Raw genomic sequence first — 24,319 nt, forward strand, 5'->3', positions numbered from 1 at the left:
TTCATAGACTTTACCTCTCTATAACACTCAATTCTCTTTGGTTATACAATGTACACAATTCCATGATGGTTCACTAGTCTAAAGTCCAATCTAAAAATATAAACAAGAGCACGGATAAAACGTTATGTGCGTATTTACTTATCTGTTATCTGTCTATATATTAAAACGTCAAATTGTATAAACAATATATTTTTTCTGATTAATAACTGTGATAGAAATAGACAGTATAATCGTAACAAAGTTTTATTGACTTAATACGAATTTGATAGGTACAGTCGGCGTCACAAATAGGTTTACATTTTTCGCCTTATTACAAAGGAGTAAAAGTGTAAACATATTTTTGGCGTCGACTGTACAGTGAGTTGCAAAATCGCATGGAGACATTATGAATTAATTCATTGATAAAGTCACCATGCACCTTAGAGCATTTAATAACTGGAGACGTAATCGCTGTAATTTTCTGTAACAACAGTCTGCCGATTTTTGAGTAACGTACAAATACCCATGTCAGTCCATACAAAAGTTAGCATAATTGTGCAAGTTTTTCGGCAGAGGGGTAAGCTCTCAAAGTCGACTCCAGTTATTAAATGCTCTAAGCCATGCACTACTACGGCTGATGGTATATAATATGAAGTTTTTGATAGTGAATATATATTTGATTTCAATCTGGCAGTAGTTACAACGATCAAAAGGAATCGTTTAATAAAATGTTTTCTCAAAACTGTAAATAAGCATATAAGGGTGGTAATTCCACCTGTCCAATTTCGCTGTCCAATGTGTATTTTGTCTCACATTCAGCTTAATGAGAGAGTGAGTCGCAATTACATTGGACCAATATATTGAACAGTTGGAATACCACCCTAAATGTAACCGTTTAGTAACCCACTAGTATCCATTCTAGGTTAGGAAGTAACAGTCAAAATATAAGGTACATTGGGATTGGAAGTCTACACACTACTATTTTTGACAGATTCTTCAGTTTATGTAGTTGCTTATTAGTTGCCATTCGATACACATTTCATTCACGTCGCAAACACACGTAAATATATAAGCACCGACGACATATTCCATGATTTAAGGAAAATAACAGTTACAATTTCATTTGGTGTAATCATCATTTTGTATCTTAAGTTGGGTAAGGTTAAGGTGCAATAACCAACAACGGCATAGTTAAAACATTCAGTGCCCAAAACCCGACTATCGGGTTTTTTCATGATTTCGTTCCCAGACCGGACGACGATAGTCGGGTTCGTGGCAGTAGTACCACGATATGACGAAATTGTGGCCTGGCGCGGATGTCTTGTTTGGCTGGGTGGCAATGAATGTGTTAAGCTTTAAAACTGTGCAGTAAGTACAGTACAAACAGCAATACACAGTTATTATTTCGGTCCCGATTAAATGGTATATGAAACGGTTATCACACTGGCGCGGTCTCTGGATGCGGCGCATGAGATAACCACGTGATCTAGTTAAATATTTTTTTTATGTCAAAACAAGGTGTTATAAAAGTAAACAATTGAATGAGATCTCAATACTGATTACTTCTGAACACAGCAGAGTTTATTTACATGTAAACGGAATTAATTAGTCATATGTAAAAGATTCCATTGTACATACAGATATATACACTTTTAAGAAGATTGAAAAAGGCTCACTTTATACAAACAAAAATTAAACAAAGCTACCAGATTTCATTGCTCTTGAGTACGCTCACATTATTTGACGTACCGGACAACATTATTAGCACATGTACGGCTAATACCTATTAGGTTTGATTGATCACAAAGTGGTACAGACCACAATAGGCCAATTTTCATTGGTAATCATATTTTTTCGTTTCGAAGTGGTCGAAATTGATTTTATAAAGTTAAGATTATTTGTAATTCTATTGACCGTTCTGAAGGGCTAAGATGGTCGGTTTTTAATCATCTGCCATCATGCTTGTCACGTTCTAACAGGTAGAGTTAGACCAAGAAAAGTCTGCAGCGATTTTGATAGCATACGTAGTGTAAGTGTTATTTAACGTCATAATTTCATAGAAGTGTGGCGTTTAAAATATAACTCTATGTAAGTGCGAAAGTGACGCATGACATGACAAGTGATAAAAATGCGACCGTGATACCACCGCTGATTGGCAATCAGATTGTGTCGTGTAGAAGGGGTTTTAAGGGTATAGTTTGTCCGTATTGTTTTACATGCCGTTGTACGCGGGTCCGCCGCCGCCCTCCGGCACCACCCAGTTGATGTTCTGCGACGGGTCCTTGATGTCGCACGTCTTGCCTGCAATTATGTTTCTGTTGTCAAACTATTCAAAGAATTGAAACGAATGAGTTCAAATATGTAAGAAAATATCGTGCGTCGAGTATGACATGACGACCGACTGGCTGGTGACTGGGAGATGTCCGGTCGGTACCTAGACCGATGGATCGATGAGGTCCAGAAAGACCTTTTAGTGTAGGAAATAAAGGTAGTAGACCCCACAGTAATTCCTCTGCCAGAAAAAACTTTACAGTGTGATAAAGTATCAATAAATAAAAAGTATTGTATAAATTTCCAAAGAATAATAATAACAGGATTTAAGTAAATACCTAAAGTCTTAAATCGTTAATATCTTTTTACGGAAAATAGCTCCGTTCAAACTTTCTTCACCGGAAATATTCATGTAACGTATTGCAACAATATATGAAATATCAAAGAAAGTATCCCAGCAGAAATACCAATATAAAAAATACAATTTTTTGACCTGAAAATTGCTCCGTCTAATTTTTTCACTGGAATGCCATTTTATTGCCGATTTATACCTACAAAATGAAAATCTAAAAAAAATACCATGTATTTCAGAAATTGCCTTTTTCCTCGCTGTGCAAAATTTCTCTATCCATTTTATTTATTGAGTTAAGTTCACTATTTTCTTTCCATTCTACTATAAAAATATCCAAAATAATAACGAGCTTATTAAAAACTAAACATATCGGGAGCAGTGTGTATGGAGCGGGGTGTACAAGGGATGATATTTCTTTTGGATATTTTGGATTTAAGTGACTACTTAGTATTAATTTGACACTGGGTTAACGGTTTAACGGGTTAACCCCGGTTTAGTGGGGATGGTGCAAGTGGCCCTAAGTGTACTTACAATGTATGCAGTTTTGTGCATTTATCTGTAGTCTCTGTCCGTCTCCAGTTTCCATTGGTACATATTCATATACACCTGAAAATACATATAAATTAGCGTCATCTACACATTTCGAAAAAGTCTTTTGTAACAATCGTAAAAAATGATGTCCGGGTCGAATCATGACTTTTGGAAATTCCGATATATGAATGTAACCATACTAAAATGAAACCCTGATCTTAGTTTTATAATTTGCCTAAGGATAGTATTCCATCTGTCCAATATCTTGGTCCAATGTGTATTTGCGTCTCACTATTTGCTTAATAAGAGAGTAGGACGCAATGCACATTGGACAAAGAAATTGGCCAGTTGGAATACCCAGATACTCATGTTTCTGATGTTTCTGCTGCTATCAGCCAAGGACCCCGGACCTAAAGTATGGAAAATGTGGTTTCAGTTAAATATCTTGAGATTTTGATAATATATGTTATAGATTTCAGAGTCCTGAATCTAGACTCTGTAATCTATATAAATCTATAACATATATTATCAAAATCTCAAGATATTTAACTGAAACCACATTTTCCATACTTTGGGTCCGGGGTCCTTTCTGGTAGTGTTGCTACTACTTATGCCGCGAAATGTTTGATGGCAGTACAGATAGCAACACTGTTAATTGTACGTCGGTAGATCTTATGCCTTTTGTAATAAGGATTACGAATTGTCAGTTATTTTGCTCATGTTGCTGCCGGACGATCCGAGTCTGAACATACCTCGGTCTAAGTGAAAACTCTTAACTCATGTCTCTCATTTCTAATCACAAACGAATAATATTTGTTACTATTCGTATTAATATCTGGGAGCATATAAAAACTCAAAAATGCGCGTTTTCCCAGGGATAAGACCACCGACTAGATCGATTTATCGCCCCCGAAAACCCTCATATAGCAAATTTCATCGAAATCGTTAGAGCCGTTTCCAAAATCCCCGAAATGTAATATAAACAAGAATTGCTCGTTTCTTTTTAGCTTATTTTGAATATTATTTTAAAGTTGCAAGTATTATGTTTTTATAAAACCATAACCGGAGTCATGGTTGTTTTCTATGTATTTGTATATTATATATGTCGTTGTCTGAGTACCCACAACACAAGCCTTCTTGTGCTTACCGTGGAGCTTAGACAATTTGTGTAAATATATTCTATAATATTTCTTAGTATTTAGACAGCGGTGTTTACCTGCGGGACAGAACCGGGCCTCGGGCCCGTCGTAAATGCCGAGGTTGTTCTTGACGGGCACCGAGTCGTCCTTCAGCGTCAAGTGTGGCGGCTGGTCACCCTCGTGGTTAGTGCCTGAAAGTAACAAACATAACATAGATTAAAGCGCGTCTTTGTATCGCAGTCACTAAATTGACAGTTCCATTTGTACAACCTATCTGGCATTTATACTCGAAACTGGAATTCAAGACCAAAAATGTAGCACAAGGGCCACTGCAATAAAATGTTAGTACAATAGTAATTTCCTTGTTTACTTCTATCATACGACATTTTTGACAGTGACGTATCTGTCGTAGATTTCTTGGTCTTGAATTCCAGTTTCGAGTATAGTATGAAATTGGTATAAAACTAGGATGATTAGGTAGTAGATTCTGCAATCGAATTGTCAATTTAGTGTCTGGGATATTAAAACAGAGCTTAACTGCTTTATATTATAGGTACATTTACATTGTAGGGACAAGTAAGATTTCAGTTATCAAAAAGTGCGTGTTCTGATGTTTTAAAACGTCTTGTATTACTACAGAGTACAGATATTTCTGATTGACCTGGTAAAGGTCGCGGGAGTCCGCTGGATGCGGGTGGCACAAGACCGGTCATTGTGGCACTCTTTGGGGGAGGCCTATGTCCAGCAGTGGACGTCCTCTGGCTGATATGATGATGATGAAAGATATTTTTGACGGTGACTATACCTGTCAACGCGACGGACGAGAGTAAGTCGAACGTGATGACTCCATCGGGCTTCGGGTATTCTATGGGCTGGCATTCCTTCGCCGGCTTTAGTTTCGCATGGTCCGCTCCTGAAACATGATTTTACTATAAGTAAAGTAAAAAAAAATCTGGGGGAGGGGGTTTATGCCAAGTGTGACAGTACGTATTAACGACCTATCTTTTTCCTATGGAAAAGTGTAACAACGGGAGAGGGGGTTGGGGGGTCTAAAAAATCGAAATTTTGTGTGATGTAATTAATGGATGACCCCTTATGCGGCAATTGCATAAATTGTGCAAACCTATAGCGGCCAAGTGACAATGGCTTATCGACAAAAGTCAATAGAATTTCTATCCTACCCAAATATATTAACCTACAACTATTTCGGTTGTGTATTGTCTGTCAGTATCTAAGTAACGGAACTGGGTGCGTAGCCAACGTGCCAATCGTTTACTCCGTATCAAATGCAACACAACTGTCACTGTCGCACTAATATGAAAGAGTGATAGAGAGAGATGACTACGATACGCTACGGAGCGTTTACGATTGGCACGTTGGCTACGCGCCCTGTTTTATGAATATAGAGTACCTCCATGGCTGAAGGTCCAGGGTTCGGCTCCGCGCGAGATCACGGAGAAGCCCCCGTACGCCAGACCGCCCCACAACCCCAACTTAGTGTGGAAGGACGGCCGCACGTTGCGGACTTGCTGCAAACAACATTAGAGCAAAGATATATATAACTCCGTATAAGATAAGTAAAGTCTAAGAAAAAAACGTGCCTCAGAAAGTCAGAAAAATCAAGAAAATTTTATTCTCGTTTAGATGGAGTTATACCTTTGGCCTATGCTCGAGTAGATGGCGACGCCGATGATACTTAACACATTTCAGTGAAAGAACATGGGTCAAATTTGGTCACAAGGTATTCTCAATGTTTTAGGTCTGTATCGAAAGATGGCAGTAAATTTGCTAAATGCATAAAATGTCATCGTAATGATTGAAGCGTCGATAGATGGCATTGATATTTGAGTACGAGTACAAGTGTTATTTTAAACGTCAAACTTCTATGAAATACTGGAGGTAAAGGACTGTTTAAGCTTGTCTTCGTATGCAGGGGGCACGACGCCTTTGTCGTAAGTGGCCTCGCCCGATATTATGAGATCCATCGCGGCCTCGACCAACATACCTGGAAACCTTTCTCCTGGACCAGTACTGGTCAGTTAGTGTTGATGTTACCTTCAACTCCTTGTAAACGAAGGACTGGTTAAGCTTGTCTTCGTATGCAGAGGGCACGACGCCTTTGTCGTGAGTGGCCTTGCCCGATATAATGAAATCCATCGCGGCCTCGACCAACATACCTGGAAACCCTTCTCCTGGACCAGTAATGGTCAGTTAGAGTTACTGTTACCTTCAACTCCTTGTAAACGAAGGACTGCTTAAGCTTGTCTTCGTATGCAGAGGGTACGACGCCTTTATCGTGAGTGGCCTCGCCCGATATTATGAGATCCATCGCGGCCTCGGCTGCCAACATGCCTGAAAAATTATCATAAGATATCAGTGTTGAACACTCTGTACTAATTGATACATGGACACATTGTTTTCAATTTAAAGATCATTTAGATTTTTTAATAATCTGATTCATCATAGAATCATTTTCATTACTAGTGGTGTCAGCTTATTGGATGAAAGAATGGACCTCGGTGAAGAACTATCTAAAACCACTGAGACAGAAAAAAATCTTCTACTTCGGTTCTTCAATAATATTTGAAAATATATAGTCAGGACGGCTATGATGGTTTTGTCACCATATCATTAATCATTTAATGCATGATATGACGACTATCTGATAAATGATATAATTCGGTAAAAAGTCGCGAGGATAACGTATAAGTGGCTAATGATAGCGTGATATGTTTTGAGGTTTATAAAAATCAATTTTAAACTCGATGACTTAAGGTGTATTTTAAAGGAAAGATGGTTAAATCACATTCTACCACTTATCCACATATGTCATTGAGAGTTAAAACTTATCCATGATTTGAGCTTTTGAAAAATCAATTCTAAACAAGTTTACTTAAAGCGTATTTTAATTAATAGTTCGCGAGGATAACGTATATGTGACTAATGATAACGTGACATGTTTTGAGGTTTTGAAAAATCATATTTATACTCGACGACTTAAGGTGTATTTTAAAGAAAAGATGGTTAAACCACATTCTACCACTTATCTAGATATGTCATTGACAGTTAAATTTATCTATAGTTTGAGCTTTTGAAAAATCAATTCTAAACAAGTTTACTTAAAAGCGTATTTTAATGAATAGTTGGCTAAATGACATGCTATCACCACTTATGCACATGTGGCATTGATAGTTAAAAGTTATCCATGGTTTAAGATTTTGAAATATAGATTCTAATTGAGTTTATATAAGGTTTTTTTTAAAGTGAATCTTTTATTCCATCGCCTCAAATTTAACCGTCTTTATCATGTCGCAAAATCTACTTTATTTCTAGTACTTAGAGTTCATAGTCTTTGAAATAAGCTACATTATCGGACTAAAGTAGACTCGGCTATATAATACTTAATTCACGATTGCTGATATTTGCTTGTAATGTCATACAAAATTTTAAGGACAGTAGTCGACCTTATAACCTAAAATACGGTGATCTGACAAAATCAAATAAATAATTCTGCCGTGCTTATTAAGAGCAGTAACTAATTTTGAAATCTCTTTCAATTGTAGAACATATTGTACAAGTACAAAGCATCCAATTTTATGACACTTCAAAATGAGTTAGAGTCGGGCCAAGACAAGTCTGCAGCGGATTTGATAGCCCACGCCGTGCAAGTGTTATTTATACGTCATAATTTCATAGAAGTTTGACGTTTAAAATAACACTTGCACTGCGTGGGCTATCAAATCCGCTGCCGACTTTTCTTGGTCTGACTCTACTGCTCTTATTATAAGCACGGCAGAATTGTACAATCACCCACACTGTTACCCACATCGGTGGACTGTATGCCTTTTGAAATAAGGTCCACCGATGTTGTACCTACAGTTCGGAATGTTGCAGTTTAGAAAAAGAAATCGTTTATTTGAAAATAAAACATAACCTATTCGCTGGGTGCGATATGACAGCGGACTTTGAAATGTCAAATGGCTGGCTGTCATTACGAAGAGAACAAATAATTTCAATGAAATATTGTAATTTACATATATTCTATTCGAACATGTAAATCTTCATTTCCCCTCTAAAATGGCACAATCAAAAAATTTCAGGTAGTACACACACACGGACTTTCTCATGGCTGACTTTACGAGAAGTAAATAAATAAAAATCGAATAACGCATTTCATATAGGTAACTAATATCTGGGAGACCGAGCTATGCTCGGAAAACATATAAAAACCTAGCTAGATAAATTTTTCGCCCCCGAAAACCCCCATATAGCAAATTTCATCGAAATCGTTAGAGCCGTTTCCGAGATCCCCGAAATATATATTAAAGGTATTAGATATGACTGTAGTGTCGTTAATAATGCAGACTTTTCGTGTTTTTTCCAAAAGGATAATAATAAGTTTTGGCTTAACATGTGCAAGATGTACCTAAAAGAAATCAAATGTGAAGATCATAAGAGCCACACCATTGAAGCTCGTGTACCTAATTCGTCAAACTTCAGTGACAAACATCCTTGAATGTAAGCTGTTTTTTTCTGTTTTTGCAATCTTTGACGTAGTACATACATAATATTATGATCCATTAATGTAATAATGTAATAGAAAATAAAGAAATAATTTATTTTTAACAGATTGATTCTAGTCGTTATGTTACGAGTGGAAAATGTGATACACACATGTACGTTAGGAGTAAACATATCGCGGCTCTGATATACTACATCAACTACTAAGAAAACTTCCCAAAAACCAGTGAAGAGCAGCAATTGGGCAGACCTAGTGCCAGACAGTTCGCCAAAGAAAATAACTCAAAAGGGAAATACCTACTTTGAAGAAATGTATGCACCTGCAAAGAAAATTAGGTGTAATCCTTTGCCGTTACATGTTGGAATTGAAGGGAGAGTCAGCATTAAAGTTAATAATGGAAGCTGGTGCTTTATTTATTATTATTACTTTAAATGCACGGATACGTAGGTAATCCTCGCTAGCAAAAAGTGACAGTTGGTCTGCCGAAAGTTTCTTTTTGGGCCACGGTGCGCGTTGCGATCGATTCGTGGTTCTCCGACCCAGCGAATAATATGTACATCTTCTAGTAATAAGTAAAACTAAATGACTTAACATATACAATATTACCCCCCACTCTGATTATACCCCGGACGTAATGTGCCAAAAATACTGGCGGCATTACCTCGCTAAATGGCCAGTGATATTTGTTGGACAAGGAAAGAACCAGAGCGAGGGTCACAGCCCCTTTCCCGTAAGCGTCACCTTATACTAGCCCTATATGTTGCGGCAGGAGCAAATATCGTCAGTCATCGCCTCCCGCTTAATACTTTGTCTGAGATGAGAGTTTCTTAGATGCTATCGTGAATTAAAAAAATGTCAGCCGTTTGTATCGCTGTGGAAAGACCGTCAGTTGATCACATAAACATGCAAAAAAAATTTTTTTTTCAATCATCGCCTACTGATACTTTGCCAGATGATAGTTTAGATGCTATTATAAATATGCTATTAAAAAAACCGTCAGCCGGTTGTATAGCGGTGGAAAGACCGTCAGTTATTTGCATAAACGTAAAACTTACGGGCCTACCATTTCATGCCTTAAAGGGGTGGAATTTTGTATGGGGACTTAACAACAACTGCACATCAAACATTGTCAATAGGAACTGTCCCGCCGCGCGGTGTAGGACCGGCGCTGGTGCAGAATTTAGTCGAAATTTGGTATGGAGATAGTTTGAGTCCCGGGGAAGGACAAAGGGTAGTTTTCATTCAAGAATAATAATTTAATAATTCAGCCTATATACGCCCCACTGCTGGGCACAGGCCTCCTCTCATGCGCGAGAGGGCTTAGGCTATAGTCCCCACTAGGGAATGCAATAACCGGCCAAACTTCATAACCGGTTTCGGTTACGGTTATGCCCGAAAAATAACCGAATATCGGTTATAATCGGTTACGGTTATTTTAGACGAAAAGTTATCAATTTACAATGAAGTAATTAAAAAAATACAAAAATCTTTGTTTTAGTACCTACAGCATTAGGGAATGTGAGTAAAAGTCTTCGTTTTTTAATAAAACACACCAAATACAGTAAAAGTAAAATATGACCTTGAACGTGATACAATATTCAATAAAAATATTTCATAAATAGGGGAAGTAAATTTGGTAAATTATTGTTATTAAAGTCCACGAATGATAAAGATTATAGTCACAGCCGTCACAGCCAAAAATGGCTGGATTTTGTAGTAATTTGTAAAGTCATAAATAAATAACCGAAAATAACCGTAACCGGTTATTCGAGTTTCCAATATTCGGTTATGAAATTTTGTCAAAATATTCGGTTATAACCGAATATTTCGGTTACGGTTATAAAAGATTTGCATTCCCTAGTCCCCACGCTAGCCCAACGCGGATTGGGGACTTCACATACACATTTGAATTTCTTCGCAGATGTATGCAGGTTTCCTCACGATGTTTTCCTTCACCGAAAAGCTAGTGGTAAATACAAGGTAAATATCAAATGATATTTCGTACATAAGTTCCGAAAAACTCATTGGTACGAGCCAGGATTTGAACCCGCAACCTCCGGATTGAAAGTCGGACGTCATTTCCACTCGGCCACCACCGCTACTCATTCAAGAAATCACTCTTTAAGAGGGTGAAAAGGGGGGTTGAAGTTTGTATGGGGAATCAACAAAACGCAGATTGAATAAAATAATAGCTACGTACCTAAATTAATAATTCCACGCTGACGAAGTCGCGGGCAAAAGCTAGTATTATAAAGGCGAAAGTGTGTCTGTCTGTCTGTCTGACTGTCTGTCTGTTACCTCTTCACGCTTAAGCCGCTGAATCGATTTAGTTGAAATTTGGTATAGAGATAGTTTGAGTCCCGGGGAAGGACATATATAGGATAGTTTTTATGTCGGAAATCATCAAAGGAAGGAAGGAAAAAATCAAAGGGGGGTGGAATTGAAAGATTTAATTAATTACCTAATAATTGAAGTAAGCAATGCGCGAATTGAATAATTGCTATTAGCATTATCCAGGCGCTATACCTACTTTAGCTGCTGTCACTAATTCCACGCAGACGAAGTCGCGGGCAAAAGCTAGTATTAAAAATGCGAAAGTGTGTCTGTCTGTCTGTCTGACTGTCTGTCTGTTACCTCTTCACGCTTAAACCGCTGAACCGATTTAGTTGAAATTTGGTATAGGGGTAGTTTGACTCCCGGGGAAGGACATAGGATGCTTTTTATCTCAGAACTCACCCCTTAAGGGGGCGAAAAGAGGGATGGAATTTTGTATGGGCAATCAATAACCGCTGAACCGATTTAAATGAAATTTGGTATGGTGATAGTTTGAGTTATGGGGAAGGATATAGAATAGTTTTAATCCCCGAAATCATCCCTTAAGGGTGTAAACAAGGGGTAGAAATGTGTATAGGGGTTCAATAATTTCTTGAAATGGGACTTGCCTTTTATCATTTAATAGTTCGTAAGAGATAAAGAATGTTTATGTATTTGGTGTATTTGTGACCAATTTTATTAGCCATACCTACCTTTAAGGGTGAAAAAGAGATGACATGGGGGTGTAAGTTTGTATGGAGAATAAATAAAAAGCAACTTTTAACTTCTGCAACTTCTTTATCTTCCTAACCTTCTTCAACTTCTCCAACATCTTCATCTTGTTGAACTTCAACTTATTCAACTTAAACTTCTCCAATTTATTTAACTTCTTCAACTTCAAATTCTCCAACTTTTTCAAGTTTTTCAACTTCGATTTCTCCAACTTCTTCAACTTCAACTTCTCTAACTTCTTCAACTTCAACTATTCCTACTTCTTCTCCATGGTCTTGTCCAGTTCCTCTTTGGTAACTACCGTCAGCCAGTAGATGCAGTAATGTTAGAACCTAAAACAAAGAGTTGTAAGTTGGTACTGTCGTTATTAAATAAGGTGACATGAATGATTTGGGGAATAGTGCAACATAATACGAGTATCTTTACTTTAAAATGTGCCGGCAATCCATCGCCATGTTGAGGCTTGTGGTCAGCGTCGAGTTTGGCACACAAATAGAGTGCCAATTCTTTGCGCACTATATATATGTGCTGAAACTCCTCGCTGGGCATATCAAATGGGTTGCATGTAGCCCTTAATGGCCCGTCGTTGGAGTTATCTATGCTATTTTTCTTCGATAACTAGCAGCAGCTGCCAAGAAGAAATTATATTATTATCTTGCCATCCCTTAAAATAATGTACGTATTGATAATGTTATATGTAAATTCAAATTTAATTCAAAGTTCAAATTGTATATATTATATTTAAGAAAAAAATCAGATACTTACCTACTGATATTTTAACTTCAAGAAATTGCATTTTTCACCACTTATATACCACAAGAGCACTTATGACTTATGAGTGAATTGCAAAAAATTTGTACATAGTTAAGCACCTGTAATTAGTCCAAAGTTAATTGCTTCCATTGTGTTACCACAGTTAAGCCATTTCTATTTAAGTTAGATGCATGAAAGTGTGTTAGCGTATGCTATAGACTTATATGTGTACGATTTAAGTACAATAAATACAATACAATACAATTTACATAGTTAATTTTCGTAACACAAATTAATCAATTAAGTTAAGACTAATCACAGCTTCTTAACTGCGCTTATCGTGACCCAGTGAGCACTACGATAAATTAATCAAAGGCTAGCCGTCAAAAATCGACTTTATGTCTACTTATCCAACAATTGTAGCCACTTACCGTGTATTGTTGTCTAAGTGGACAAAACGGTATGAATGTTATAAAACTGTATAAATCTAGACAAGTGACATTTATATCATTTAACTTATCCACTTATCCACTAAGTTTAAGTTGGAAATGTAGACAAATGACATATTATCCAACGACCATGTTATGCAGTTAATCGTTTAACGACTATCGCTGTCAAAAGTGGAAAAGACGACAAATGAATAAAAACTGGATAAAATGTCCGTTTTATCATCATTTATCCAGCCATATCATTTATACAGTCGACCATCATAGCCTTGCAGGGAAATAAAGGTAATTTTAATGGTTTTTCACATACGTATAACACGTTAGCTTTGTTTATATCAAATACCTAAATTAGTCACTAAACGAAAAGTTTGCCCGAGGATGGCTAGGATGTCACTTTGGTATATGGGCTACAAAAGCAGAGCTTATATCACAGAATATTCAGGGACGAATCATGCTGCCCCTTTCAAATGTATGGGACTATCCCTTTCGGCTATTTAGGGTTGTCAAAATTCAAGTCATTATGTTATCTGTGATCGTGCACGCAAAAGGACGTCAAGTGGTGCCAACCCTAATAATTGCTCGGAGCAATGCTGAGCCGAACGGAGCCGAGTTTGCCCGAAGTCAGGAGTGTCTCCCCACTGGTTATACTGACTGCTCTTCGTGGCGTTGTGCGTGCCCTTGATGCGGGGCATGTTGAGGTTGCCAACCGCAGCTTTAGTATATGTGCTACAAAAGTAGAGTGTATACTGACCGCTCTTCATGGCGTTGTGCGTGCCCTTGATGCGGGGCATGTTGAGGTTGCCGACCGCTGCTTTGGTATATATGCTACGAGTGTATACTGACCGCTCTTCATGGCGTTGTGCGTGCCCTTGATGCGGGGCATGTTGAGGTTGCCGACCGCAGCTTTAGTATATATATGTGCTACAAAAGCAGAGCTTATACTGACCGCTCTTCATGGCGTTGTGCGTGCCCTTGATGCGGGGCATGTTGAGGTTGCCGACCGCTGCTTTGGTATATATGCTACGAGTGTATACTGACCGCTCTTCATGGCGTTGTGCGTGCCCTTGATGCGGGGCATGTTAAGGTTGCCGACCGCAGCTTTAGTATATATATTACGAGTATATGGGGTACAAAAGCAGAGCGTATACTGACCGCTCTTCATGGCGTTGTGCGTGCCCTTGATGCGGGGCATGTTGAGGTTGCCGACCGCTGCTTTGGTATATATGCTACGAGTGTATACTGACCGCTCTTCATGGCGTTGTGCATGTCCTTGATGCGGGGCATGTTAAGGTTGCCGACCGCAGCTTTAGTATATATGCTACGAGTGTATACTGACCGCTCTTCATAGCGTTGTGCGTGCCCTTGATGCGGGGCATGTTAAGGTTGCCGACCGCAGCTTTAGTATATATGCTACGAGTGTATACTGACCGCTCTTCATGACGTTGTGCGTGCCCTTGATGCGGGGCATGTTAAGATTGCCGACCGCAGCTTTAGTATATATATTACGAGTATATGGGGTACAAAAGCAGAGCGTATACTGACCGCTCTTCATGGCGTTGTGCGTGCCCTTGATGCGGGGCATGTTGAGGTTGCCGACCGCTGCTTTGGTATATATGCTACGAGTGTATACTGACCGCTCTTCATGGCGTTGTGCATGTCCTTGATGCGGGGCATGTTAAGGTTGCCGACCGCAGCTTTAGTATATATGTTACGAGTGTATACTGACCGCTCTTCATGGCGTTGTGCATGTCCTTGATGCGGGGCATGTTAAGATTGCCGACCGCAGCTTTAGTATATATGCTACTAGTGTATACTGACCGCTCTTCATGGCGTTGTGCGTGCCCTTGATGCGGGGCATGTTAAGATTGCCGACTGCAGCTTTAGTATATATATTACGAGTATATGGGGTATAAAAGCAGAGCGTATACTGACCGCTCTTCATGACGTTGTGCGTGCCCTTGATGCGGGGCATGTTGAGGTTGCCGACCGCTGCTTTGGTATATATTAGTGTCCGACCGAAGGTTCGGTTTCGGTTTCGGTTTCGGCCAGTTTCGGCCAAAAAATCATGTTTCGGCTGGAGTTTCGGATTCGGCCAAAAACCGGCCGAACCTTTCGGCCGGGCCGAAACTTACGAAATGGTACTTCGGACAAAGACCAAAAGTTGGGGAATAAGTAGGACAACAATATTAATACCTACATATACTGATTCATGTATAGGTACAGAAATTAATTGGTTTATTATAAAATACCATTCCACTAATGAGGGCGCCACTGGACGGTCGACGCAGTCTTAAGAGGCTGTCAATACCTATAACGCGCACAATGTCTAATTGTATCGGAGTGAATGAGATAGCACTGTCGCATGTTACTGGGCCCTGGGCAAGAGAATAATAAGAAAAGTCATCATCTTCCTCGCGTGATACCGGAATTTTTGCCGAGCCGTGGCAATGGGAGCCTGGGGTCCAATTGACAACTAATCCCAAGAATTGGCGTAGGCACTAGTTTTTAAGAAAGCGACCGCCATCAGACTGATATTCTAACCCAGAGAGTAAACTAGGCCTTATCGGGACTAGTCCGGCTTCCTCACGACATTAGAAGTTCTAATTTAGAACCGTTTAATGGTGATTTTAAGCAGGGCCAGATTAAGCATGTCGGGGCCCCCATTACGAGGTCGGCCCGAGTCGAACGATGTCTTTTTCGCTCTTATTCACTCACTTATTTAGTCATTTTCCTACATACCTCTAATGGCAAATTTTAAGCGAGGCTACGCTACGAGGCTAGGCTACGCTCAACTAGTGCCGCAAAGTTGATTTTCTCAATAGTTTATATTTTGCGAGGCTGAACAGCTGACAATTGATTAAAACGAAGAAAAAACTCTTAAGTGTCCCCAGTACAGTTTATCATACGAATGCTCGACCTTAGCCTCACTTTTTACCTCAATTTACCATTGGTTTGTGTTCCATATGTCCTCTACAGCAGCTTAGCATTTAGCCTCGCTGCGCCATGCTCGGCCTGCGGTCTCGCTTTTTAATACAATGGACATTGGTTGGAGTGGTGTTCAACTACTTATCCTGAAGCCTGAAGCACAGCTTTAACTTCGCATGAAAGTTCGACTCACTGGGGAACTTCGGACTATTAGGCCCAGTTGAAGATCGGTACCCGGCCTTGCGATATTTGTCAACAGAAAATTTCGCGCTCGTTGCGCTCGCGTTTATGGTTTTTTAATTGACCCTATATCTACATGTTAGCTTGACTGGTGAATGAATAGAGGTAGACCAAGAAAATTCTACAATGATTTTGATAGCAGTGCAACTAGTGCAAATGTTATTTATACGTCATAATTTAATAGAAGTTTTGACGTTTAAAATAACACTTGCATTGCGTGTGTTATCAAAATCGTTGCAGAATTATCTTGGTCTAACTCTAGTAATTTTCTTAAAAAACTGCTTATGTAACATCAATTTCAAGGACATTGGGTGTTGACAGCCCCATAATATGTGTGTAAAAGCGGTTTTATGACATTTTTTCAACGATTTTAACAAATCTACAAAAGTTTCGGTTTCGGTTACGGTTTCGGCCGAAACTAGAGCCAAAGCCGAACATTCGGTTTCGGTTTCGGTTTCGGCAAAAAAACATGTTTCGGTCGGACACTAGTATATATGCTACGAGTGTATACTGACCGCTCTTCATGGCGTTGTGCGTGCCCTTGATGCGGGGCATGTTAAGATTGCCGACCGCAGCTTTAGTATATATGCTACTAGTGTATACTGACCGCTCTTCATGGCGTTGTGCGTGCCCTTGATGCGGGTCATGTTAAGGTTGCCCACTGCAGCTTTACTATATATGCTACGAGTGTATACTGACCGCTCTTCATGGCGTTGTGCGTGCCCTTGATGCGGGGCATGTTAAGGTTGCCGACCGCAGCTTTACTATATATGCTACGAGTGTATACTGACCGCTCTTCATGGCGTTGTGCGTGCCCTTGATGCGGGGCATGTTGAGGTAGCCGGCCGTGTCGCCGGCCAGGCAGCCGCCGGGGAACACTGGAATGGGCATGCACTGCCAGCCGCCCTCCACCAGCGCGCGAGCGCCGTACGCTATCCGAGATCCGCCTGAAATATAATATAGTCTTGAATTAAAAAGAACGAGATTCCACAGTATAAATAACAGTACTAGCATAGAGAAATATAGTTAGAATAGAGTGCTCACTCCATACATCAGTTTTGGTACCAAAACGACTATTATTTTCGCAGTCGACATCTAGCATCGAGTAGCGGAATTATCAGTACCGATACTAATAAATACATAGGTATTTTTTCTCTATGGTACTAGGTACAGAGGGTTCACTCTCTAACAAAACGCGTCTATTACGAGAGATATGACCGCAAGGTGGCGTAAGCGCGAGTAGCGGTGCGCGGCAACTACTACTGTTAGACATCAAAATTGGTGTGGGCCGCATGTAGAAACGTGACGAAATCGCGGAGTGAGCCGCGCCTGTAGATTTTTCAAACCGTATGTTATATTATCGTACCTATCTATACCTAACCAGTTACCAAACAATAAATCTTAAGTCAACACAACCGAATACGATCGTATTCAGTTGACTCATTGAACAATAAGGTCGTTAACCTTTTGAAAGCCAGGCGGCGAAGGAATATGACGTGCCCCCATGCCGTGGACACCAGGCGTTCGCGATTATTTAAGCGAAATTGAACTTTACGGAGTCCCACGTAAGTCTCTATTGCATTGGCGAAGCTGTTGGCGTCCTTGGCAAGACTTTCCGATGACGGCCACAGCCGTGTGTGGCGGTCAAAAGGTTAAGCCGTAGTGCAGTCCTTGAAATCTATCTCCACGAGAAAAAAATCACCGTCCGCCATTTGCAAGTCGACTCGGCAAATGTTGGTCTAACTTATAAGATACTGGTAGTGATGGTCCTATATATTATTATATAGATTTATTAGTTAAATTTTATTAGTTTGTTACCTTCGAACAGAGGCTTCACATAAGGATGCAACTTGAATCGCTGGAACTCCTTAAACGGACTCAGGTAAGGATTAGCGTAGTCCAGTCCTATGACGAAGCCCGTCGCCACTAAGGGGGCCTCGCCCTCCGGCACTTGCAAGTGGTAGATGAAGGAACCACCGTATGTGTTCTTGTCTAATGGCCAACCGATTGTGTGCTCGACTAGCCCGGGTTTGTGGTTCTGGGGATGGAAAATTTTCGTGTAATATTTTTAATTGTAAAAAAAAATATGGTTGTCTGTAAGTCGGTTTACGGACGATAATTTTGCGTGATAACGTATTAGAAAACGTGGCCGTAACGTTACCATGGAGATCCGTCCACAACGTTACCATGGAAATTTGTCCACAACGTGACACTTTTTCGTGCATGCTACCGGTGTTCATCTTGCTTATTTGTAAAAAAAATTCAAGTACTTAAGTGTCCCAATGTTTACTTAATTCCAACTGAAGGTTCCAATTTAGGGATGGTGACAAACACTAACCCCCTTATTCATAAAACTTTACGGGCCTGATTTAGTTAAATTATGTTTTATCCCTTTCTTACGCATACATAACTCAAAATGACAGATAAAGTCAACCGATTCACAGCTAATTCAGGCCAGTAACGCTTTTATGAATAACGCCATAAGTAATTATAAAAAATAGATATATAAATTGTAAATACCTCGGGTTTGACTTCCCATAGCTCCTTCAGACCGATACCATACGACTGTGGTTCACTTTTCTCTCTCAAATTGTACTTGTTGGATACCATCTTTGTTAAATGTCCGTGACAACCTAGAAAAATTATTGCAGATGTGTTTTAGTTCAAAATTTAAAACTTTACACATGCCAATTAATTTTTCGGACCTGAAGTACGAGTACGCAACAATTTGATATTTACATGTTACAAGGTAAATAAATATAGTCGGGGAACAGAAAATTACACACATATTCAAAGGTGTGTGAGTGTGGTTTAGACTAGCTAGAAAAAAAACTGAAAATTCACATATTTCTCCGCCGCTCCCACATACACGCATGCACTACGCACTTCGCACAAATTCAATTGATCGAGCGTCAGCGGCATTTCAGCTTCAGGGGGCTATTCATAAATTCCGTCATTTCAAATTGGGGGGGGGCTGGACATCGGATGATGGTAGCATGACGTAGGAGGAAACAGGGTCATTCAAAGCATGATTTTTGGATGATTTGGGGGGGTCAAAAGATTTTTTTGTCAGTAGCCTCGATGATTAAATAGATTTTTTAAGTGATTACATACATCTATTTAGTTATCCTCGCGAGGTATACAGCTCACAGTGCCACTAGTGTACCTAAAACATACCTTCAGTAAAGATGGTGATCTTGGAATGGAACTCCATGCCGCGTTCGAACATGTCCTTGGGGCTGCCGTCCTTGGCGATGCCCACGTCGCCGGTCGCCACGCCCTTTAGGGAACCGTCGTCGCGGTACAGGAGCTCTGCGCCTGCGCAGCCCGGCCATACCTAGATGAAAGAACTGATGTTATTTGTTTTACAAGGGGGCAAAGTTGTTCTTTAACCGCTCGTGCTAATATTGATACCTGAGCAAGCGAAGGACTCCAAATTGAAATTCGAAATCTGGAATCTTGAGCGTTGCGAGGGTTTCAAAGCACGAGGGTTAAACAAAACCGCTCGTGCTAATATTGATACCTGAGCAAGCGAAAGACTCCAAAATTAAAATTCGAAATCTGGAATCTCGAGCGTTGCGAGGGTTTCAAAGCACGAGGGTTAAACAAAATTTGCCCCCGAGTGAAACACAAATTTTTTCACCACACGAACCCGAAGCAAATATTAAAAGTAACATATCAAAAAAAATCAAACCAAATCAAATCCAAATGAATGTTATTAAATATTTATCATCCAAAATCATCATTTAAAAGTCAATTCTACCAGCTCAAAATTTGCATTTGATTACGTTGCCTCACATGTGACTAAAAGGCAAATTTGCTATCAGTTTTTGAAGTGCAAAGAAAGCCTTTCCGAGCTGGTGTGGTGAAAAGTAACTTTTGACACTGACACGTCATATCCGTAACGTCTCAAGATCAAATTCATAACCTATAATTACAATCAGGATACCTCGCCTGCTGCTATATAATACGCTATAACCGGTCAAGCAAGTTTGTCAGTAGAAAAAGGCGCCAATTTCAATTTTCCATGGGACGATAACCCTTCGCATTTTTTAAATTTGCCGCTCTTTCCTACTGACGGAAATGGCTTGACAGAGTATATTTACCTCGGCGCCGGCCGCTTCAGCCTGTTCCGACATCCATCTGACCAGGTGCCCCAACCGGACCACGTAGTAGCCGTGGTTGTAAATAGGCATACCTGTAAACGTCATTAATATTAACGTCAAACATTAACGAAACTAGATCTTGGTTTTACTTGATAGAAAATCGAAACCACTAAGGTGACAATACCAATCATGGACATGTTAAGCCAGGGCTCGGAACCGGTATTTTTTTAAAACGCCGAAATAACACAATATTTATAATTATTTTATGGTCTTTACGTAGGACTGAATCATGTATTTAGGTAACGACTTTGTATTATTAGGTTGTTCCTTTAAAAATGAAATAATATACCAAAGAACGAAAAAGAACGTAATAATACCGGTATTTTTGTATGGAGCAAATACCGGTTTCCGACCCCTGTGTTAAGCACAGTAGTACATCCATGAATCTAGTATATAACTGGATCAGGCATGAAGAGTGGGGGGAAATGACCGAACAGAATAGTCTTATATATCTTTCAGAAGGAGTTGCAGCAAAAGAGCTATTATTGTTTGTCCTTGTCACAGTCTCACAATTTTTACCGTAAATTTAGTATGTATTATGGTGGGCAACAAATAAATTCGACCAATCATAGTGTGTTTGCGCATATTTTGTCCCTCACCGAGGCACGCGTATAGCACTTCTATAGGATCCTACATTCTATGAGTACAGCAAAGAAACACAATGTTATCCTCACCTGGTAAAACAGGGATAGGGATTCTCCCGCTCTTGGTTAGGTAACCGAACTTGTCAGCATTGACCACCGTGTCCATGGGAGCCCCCTTCTCCTTCCAGTCGGGTATGAGCTCGTTCAGCGCGATGGGATCCACGCAGGCCCCTGAGAGTATGTGGCCTCCGGCCTCGGCGGCTTTCTCTAGTAAAGTTACTCGTACTTCCTGTGAAAGTCATTAATTTAGTTGTAAGACGCTTTAAATAAATTAAATTTTAATGGTCGGCATATAAGAAACGTGAATTTTTCGGATTTCTCGTCGATCGTTGTAATTAATTCACTTGACCAATTTTTTCTAGTCTAGATAAATTACCTGTTCCAAAAATAGAATATCTGAATCAAAGGTTATTGTAATTAATAGAGAGAATAAATGACGCAGCGGCAAAAATAACGCTAGTCTACCTACTTATTAGAAGTTTCTCAGATAGCATAAGTCCTGATATAAAATCATTGCATACAGGTTGGTTTGACCTCTTCCAACCCAACTTTTTCTATTGAAATCTGTCAGTAATTTAATACAAACTTACAGCTCCCTTCTCCTCTGCAATCTGCCGAGCTCTGATGGCCGCAGCCATGCCCGCTGGACCACCACCAATGATCAGGATGTCTGTCTCCTCTGCCATACGCTCCATGTTTATATCTGCAAAATAATATCTTTATATTAAAATATGCCATAAACTATTTGATAATGTATATTCCAAATTTAGAAATGGGTGAAGTACCTATGCCAGGTATAACTAATAAAATTTTATTTAAATAGAACACTCCCTGACACTCAGATATAGGTAATTACATTAAATTAATTCAGGTTATAATATATACTGATATTTAATTATTAGTTAATAAATGAACTCCACTCTGCGGGAGTTCGCTGGATGCGGGTGGTGCAAGACCGGTCATTGTGGCACTCTTTGGGGGAGGCCTATGTCCAGCAATAGACATCCTTTGGCTGATATGATGATGACGATGATGAAAGTACCTAAACAACTGTCAACCACAAGGATGTGTTTGATAGCCTAATTGACAGATTGAGTTGACAGCCCAATTTTCATCATTATTGCTTGAAATTAAGGTTGAAGATGACAACTATTGGGACAGTTCCCACAATGGAACAATTATGTTAGGATGGAACATGTATGTATGTATGTTATGTATGGATGTATGTGTGTATTGAATATGAATATGTTCTAAAAGACCATTTAAAGAGCTGATTGTGAAAAGACAATGTAAATAGTAATTGCACAAAAAAAAAAATTGTTACATTTAAAACAAATGGAGACGTTATCACTTTTCTTATCATCTCTACTCTTTATATTGTAAATAAATAGATAGTTTCTGAACTTTCTGATATCAAAATATGACTTATAATATATGCTGACATTAAAACAATGATGACTGCCATATTTTTGTACTTAATTTTGGTAACTTAATACTGTTAATATCTGCAAAATACTCAAGATAGAATGAATAAACCATTATTTGTTAATTATAAGAGGTTAGAAACATTGGAACCAATACACCATATCAATATTTACGTGATACTTGTCCCAAAGGTCCATTAACCCTTCATATGCCCCTGCCAAAAAACTGCTACTGAATAAATAACTTTGAAGTTATAAATTACAGTCCGAATTGTCTGGGACAGACACGGGACAAAAGGTTAACCTTTCATATGCCTATCGTTATTAATTTTAATTCTGCGATATGCACTATCATGTACTTAGGGCATACTGAAAATTACTGGAACTGGCCACTTAGAAATAATAAGTCGTCTCATAAATCAGAATCCAGAAACTTTCAGTATGCCTCACATATTGTGCAACGATATTAATAAATAAATAAGCTGTCATTTAAAAATATTCTCATTCGTTTGTTTTGCAATTGATAACAGTGATAATGAAAAACAAAGTAATAGGTTAAGTCATAATTTTGATAAATGTTGTGCTACTATCATTAATATAGGGCTTACAAATTAGAAGCAGGTGTGCTGAAAACCGCTGGAGGCTTATTCTTCTGTATTTTATTCTTCAGCGGGTTAAATTCAAGTAATAAATGTGGTGCAATTATAGTTTTTATAAATAATGCAAATATCTAAATACAGAATTATGTAGAAAAAAAACTCTAGTAATAAATTACTAAACACTATCAAAGAGTGGAAAAAAATTAATGAAATTCAATGGCACTCATCCAACAACATGATTTTAAGCCACATAGAAACACATGTTTATATAATTATATCATGGTTTCATGGTCATGTCCATGACCTTGCACAACAATATTAGGCAAATTAATGATTCAATGTAAAATACCTAATTATATTTTTAAATGTTTTACTAGTAAATTCAATGAGTCTGTAGTTAAATTACCTTTAATTATGTAATGAATCTAATGAGACAACCCTAATTGTTATCACAACAAAATTTACCTTTCCATCTTGGGTCCTTATCTCTAGGGTGTATCGTATAATGTGTTGTTATTTTCGGGAATTGGTCTGAATAAAGTCTTCTGGCAGCATTTGTTAGCCTCCCCACTGAAAATTATGAAAAATGTAAATCAAAACAATTGAATACTGATCAAAACAAATAAAGTGAACTTTGAACTTTTGTTTCTGACACTACATTGCGTAACGGAACTTTAGAATTATTTAGAACAAACATTGATAGAAGTATTTTCGACTAAACTTAAGGTTCAATAATTTAAAAACACTGAGATAATTCATAAAATACGATAACTTCACAAACAGCTGATACGCAACGTCACTGTAAAACAACTTTTTAACTGTATCATATATGAAAAGTAACACTTATAATACATAAAAAACATTTTTAGAGCCCGTTTAAAACTAGTTTAAGCATGATAATATGTAAAGTTTAATATAAAAAGCATTTATTTACCCTGACGAGCCGAACTAACAATTGCCGCCGCCATGTTTTTACAGCATGCGTTCCGATACTGCACTACTACGTTTGTTTTGCTCATTTACAGCTTATGACGTTAACGTTCCGTTTCATCAACGCAATCATGTTTTACAAATAAATTCATAATAAATTAATAAATTCAATTATCAACATTGACTGAGGTAATATTTTGAAGAATATAAAGTAATAAAAAAGTACATCTTTGTACCATTCATGTCTGTCAAACCATTTCCGTTCTTTTCTACTGACAAAGTTGATAGACGATAAGTTAAATGTTATAGATGGTCAAGCAAATCTTGTCAGTAGAAAAAGGCGCGAAATTCAA

General features: G+C 38.7%; 1 protein-coding gene across 1 annotated transcript; it reads right to left on the bottom strand.

The window, feature by feature from the left end:
* Positions 1–829: 829 nt before the first annotated feature.
* LOC134794897 (electron transfer flavoprotein-ubiquinone oxidoreductase, mitochondrial) lies at positions 830–24,030 on the bottom strand. Its single transcript, XM_063766741.1, has 15 exons — positions 23,971–24,030; positions 23,502–23,606; positions 21,604–21,716; positions 21,044–21,242; positions 20,310–20,401; positions 19,381–19,540; positions 18,724–18,836; positions 18,022–18,241; positions 16,995–17,150; positions 6,500–6,624; positions 5,684–5,801; positions 5,078–5,185; positions 4,350–4,463; positions 3,134–3,208; positions 830–2,280 (listed from the first exon to the last, which is right to left on the bottom strand). Exons 1-15 carry the CDS (start codon positions 24,002–24,004, stop codon positions 2,192–2,194), a joined length of 1,821 nt encoding a protein of 606 aa, XP_063622811.1. The 5' UTR covers positions 24,005–24,030; the 3' UTR covers positions 830–2,191.
* Between the last annotated feature and the right edge of the window lie 289 nt (positions 24,031–24,319).

Source organism: Cydia splendana, chromosome 11 (genome assembly GCF_910591565.1).
Source record: "Cydia splendana chromosome 11, ilCydSple1.2, whole genome shotgun sequence".
Taxonomy (NCBI): Eukaryota; Metazoa; Arthropoda; class Insecta; order Lepidoptera; family Tortricidae; genus Cydia; species Cydia splendana.